Raw genomic sequence first — 3,315 nt, forward strand, 5'->3', positions numbered from 1 at the left:
AGTTCACATAGCATTGCAAATAGAAAATGTGCATTTTCTACCATAATGCTTGAAAGATGAATATAAAGCACTATTCCTTATACCATATGGCATTGATGCATTGTTGCAAATTTTATAAATTTGAAATGAAATCTGTAACAATTAGAGTTCTTATTCATTAGCATTTGACAAATATAACATTATTTGTTTATGAAGCTACATGTTAGTATGTAAACAATGGTACTTTATTTGCAAAATGTAGGTTCTAGGGATATATGGGTCTCTTGTGACATAGATCCACATGTTGATGATTCAATCAATACCATGTTCACACCAAGAACACCATTACAATTAATGTAAGATTATCATAGTGTTGCTCACCTTAGAAAAAGCATCTACGAGGTGAAACATAAAACTTCATACATTTCAAGGCTTATTCTTTTAAGCAATTTGAATGCCAATGTTGTGACAACATTTGCAAAGGGTAGGATGAGCACCTCAAATGTAGGGGAAAAAAATCCAAAATTTGATTCAAGGATACTAACAATTGTAAGGACACACTTGTTTGAATGTCTATCTCAATATAGAGACTTAAGAACCTTGAGGTGGACTTGGAGGTGGATTTCCCTCTTGGGGGGCCGGGTTGCTTTGGTCCTCTTGAGAAGGTGGTGGTGGTGTATTTGGTGAGCTAGTGGATCTACTGCTACCAAGCCTAGTCCTTCCCCTGTGCTTTGGGTCATGACTTGTGTTTGGGCCCGCGGGCACATAATCTAGGAACAAGACCAATCTCTTATTTCCAATGGTGAAGAACTGCTCCTTGTAAGCATCCTATACAAGAATATACTAGTAGGGTTAGAGAACAGTCTAGTAAGTGAAAAGTGAAAAACATGTAATGTAAGAAATATAAATGAAGCAAAGGAAGGAAACACTAACCAAAATGGCGGGACGGATGTTTTTTTGATTAGTCTTGCTTGTGCTAGAGGCAGATGTTGCCACTATGCAAAGAGAAAGATTAAATTAGTAAAGATTAAGGCCAGTACAAGAAAGTAAGGAAATGGGAGTTTCATCACACTCCTCATATCAGCTATTCATGAACTTCTCATAGCATGCACTACATGACTTAATTCAATCAGCCAAGCACTTATACATATGTTGAGGCTGAGGCTTCGGTGCTCGAGAAAACCGGTATTGAGAAAAATACACAAATCCCATTGGACTCTGTTTACTAGAAAGTCAAGTACTAAGGATACATATACAATATAAATTTACACTCAAAAGTCTCTTTACAAGCTAAAATCCCTCTAGGCTTAAGTCCAATAGGATCCCATTGGACTCTGTTTACTAGAAAGTCAAGTACTAAGGATACATATACAATAGAAATTTACACTCACAAGTCTCTTTAAAAGCTAAAATCATTCTTGGCCTCAAAGGTAATTGGGAGTGTGATAAGGTGAGACGCCACTTTCTCTAAGAGTGGTGCTCTCAATCAAAGGGAATTAGAATGTGGTGCAGTCACTGGGACAGACACACCATGAGCTCTCTCTCTCTCTTTCTCTCTCTCTCTCTCTCTCTCTCTCTCTCGTCTTACCATCCGAGAAAGTCCGGAGCTCCCTTGAATTTGCAGCCACAAAGAGCATGAAGCAAGCAACGATCCCAGCTAGTGGAGCTGCCCGAGAGAGTCCCATAAATGCGTGAACCAAGACTGGAAGGGATGCTAGCGCTCGGGGGGCTTTGGCTCTGCCTCAAGACGCTCTCGTCTACGTGGGATTTATGTGTGCCTCCTCCTAACTTTCACGATCTAATTGATCGAATCAAAGATTGTTTTCTATGCCGCGCCACTCAGACAAGAATAAAACACTATGCTTTAAAGGATCCACCTATTTGTCCTTGCAGTGCTGCATTGTTTTGATTTTGGGGTTGTGAGGCCATCTCCTTTTCGAGGCTAGGGACCCAACATTAGCACATACTTTATCATTGCCTTTGATTCGTTCTCCTTTTTGCCGCCTCCTAGGTTGTCATAATGAGCGTCAAGGTGCTTTTAGTGATTTTTCACCCCCATAGTGAATTCCTTAAAGAATGGTGCACTTGAGTCTTATGATTTTTGAACCTTTGGATAGGACTATATATATATATATATATATATTAAGGGCTCCTCATGAGAATATGGCCTTTCATTTCCCTCAATTACCGTCAAGTGTCCCTTTTGACCAAGGTTAGTATTTTTATCCCAAGCGTGCTTCGTGCCTCCGTAAATTCAAGGAGAGCTTAAATATCGTAATTGTTGAATTCTCCCAATACAATAATCAAAAGGTCGTTAATGACTTGTAGCTAACATATCACCATGCATAACTTAAACCATTTTTATACTCTAGTTGATTTACTTTGGCTTCTTGACCTCAAAAGACCCTTGCTCTTGTAACATGATTCTAATGTTTTTGCATTTTACAATTAGTAAACCCTCATCTTATAACTAGCCATTTTCCTTCATCACTATTATGTTCCTCATTCAAAATGAAACCCTCAAAATCTATTAGAATTCCTACTTCCTAGCATATGAAATGTCCATTTCCTCTTGCATGAGAGCACTGTTTTTTATTGTGGATGTGTGGACTATGTGAAAGACCCCTTGTAGAATTGTTAACATGTGAGAAATTATAATGATGGAAAATTAGACATACATTTTGAGAATATTTCATAAAGAATTAGATCCATAGTGACCCAAGTAGATGAAGATATAAGACACTCATTTCATTTTACAACCACAATATTAAAATAAATCAATTTCTTCATCTTCTTTAAGCTTCTTGCCAACATTCATGGCTTCTTTCTCTAAGCTTCTTGCCAACTTTATGGCTTCTTTCTCTTTCTTGCTCTCCTCTTTCTCTCTCCTATTCTAGTCTTCTCTCACTTCTTTCTCTCGCGTAAATTATCTCTCACTCTTCTCCACGTCAGTTTCTTATTCAAGTAGTTTTAAAGCACTAGTCTTTGATCCATTTCCCTCTCATTTCTTCCATATCCAATTTCATTTGTAACACAAGAAAATCCAAGGTAGCTACAATATAGGAAGTTGGAGTCCTTCTAAACTTGGAATGAACAAATGTGTTGGTGGAAGGATCATTTTAGTAGTTTATGCAACATTTTGAAGCCATTTTAATAGTCAATTTGATGAAAGGGATTCTATTGGACTTGATAGAGAACATAGTCATACTTAGTTTCAAGGGGTCTTCTTCTTTAGAAATTTCTTCATGCTACTATCGCTTCTTTAGCCCTCTCTTCTCTATCATCATCACTTCTAGCCATGAAAGGAACACAGGACGATCTTCTAGGATCATGTCC

At 37.8% G+C, this 3,315-nt stretch overlaps 1 protein-coding gene across 1 annotated transcript; it reads right to left on the reverse strand.

The window, feature by feature from the left end:
- Positions 1-270: 270 nt before the first annotated feature.
- On the reverse strand, positions 271-1,763 carry LOC148014432 (uncharacterized). The gene is made up of 3 exons (XM_087666837.1): positions 1,568-1,763; positions 913-974; positions 271-807 (listed from the first exon to the last, which is right to left on the reverse strand). The coding sequence occupies exons 1-3, from the start codon at positions 1,662-1,664 to the stop codon at positions 571-573; spliced, it is 396 nt and encodes a 131-aa protein (XP_087522963.1). The 5' UTR covers positions 1,665-1,763; the 3' UTR covers positions 271-570.
- Between the last annotated feature and the right edge of the window lie 1,552 nt (positions 1,764-3,315).

The sequence above is a fragment of the Lygodium microphyllum genome, chromosome 25, assembly GCF_053477565.2.
Source record: "Lygodium microphyllum isolate KBCC chromosome 25, Lygodium_microphyllum_v1.1.10, whole genome shotgun sequence".
Lineage (NCBI taxonomy): Eukaryota > Viridiplantae > Streptophyta > Polypodiopsida > Schizaeales > Lygodiaceae > Lygodium > Lygodium microphyllum.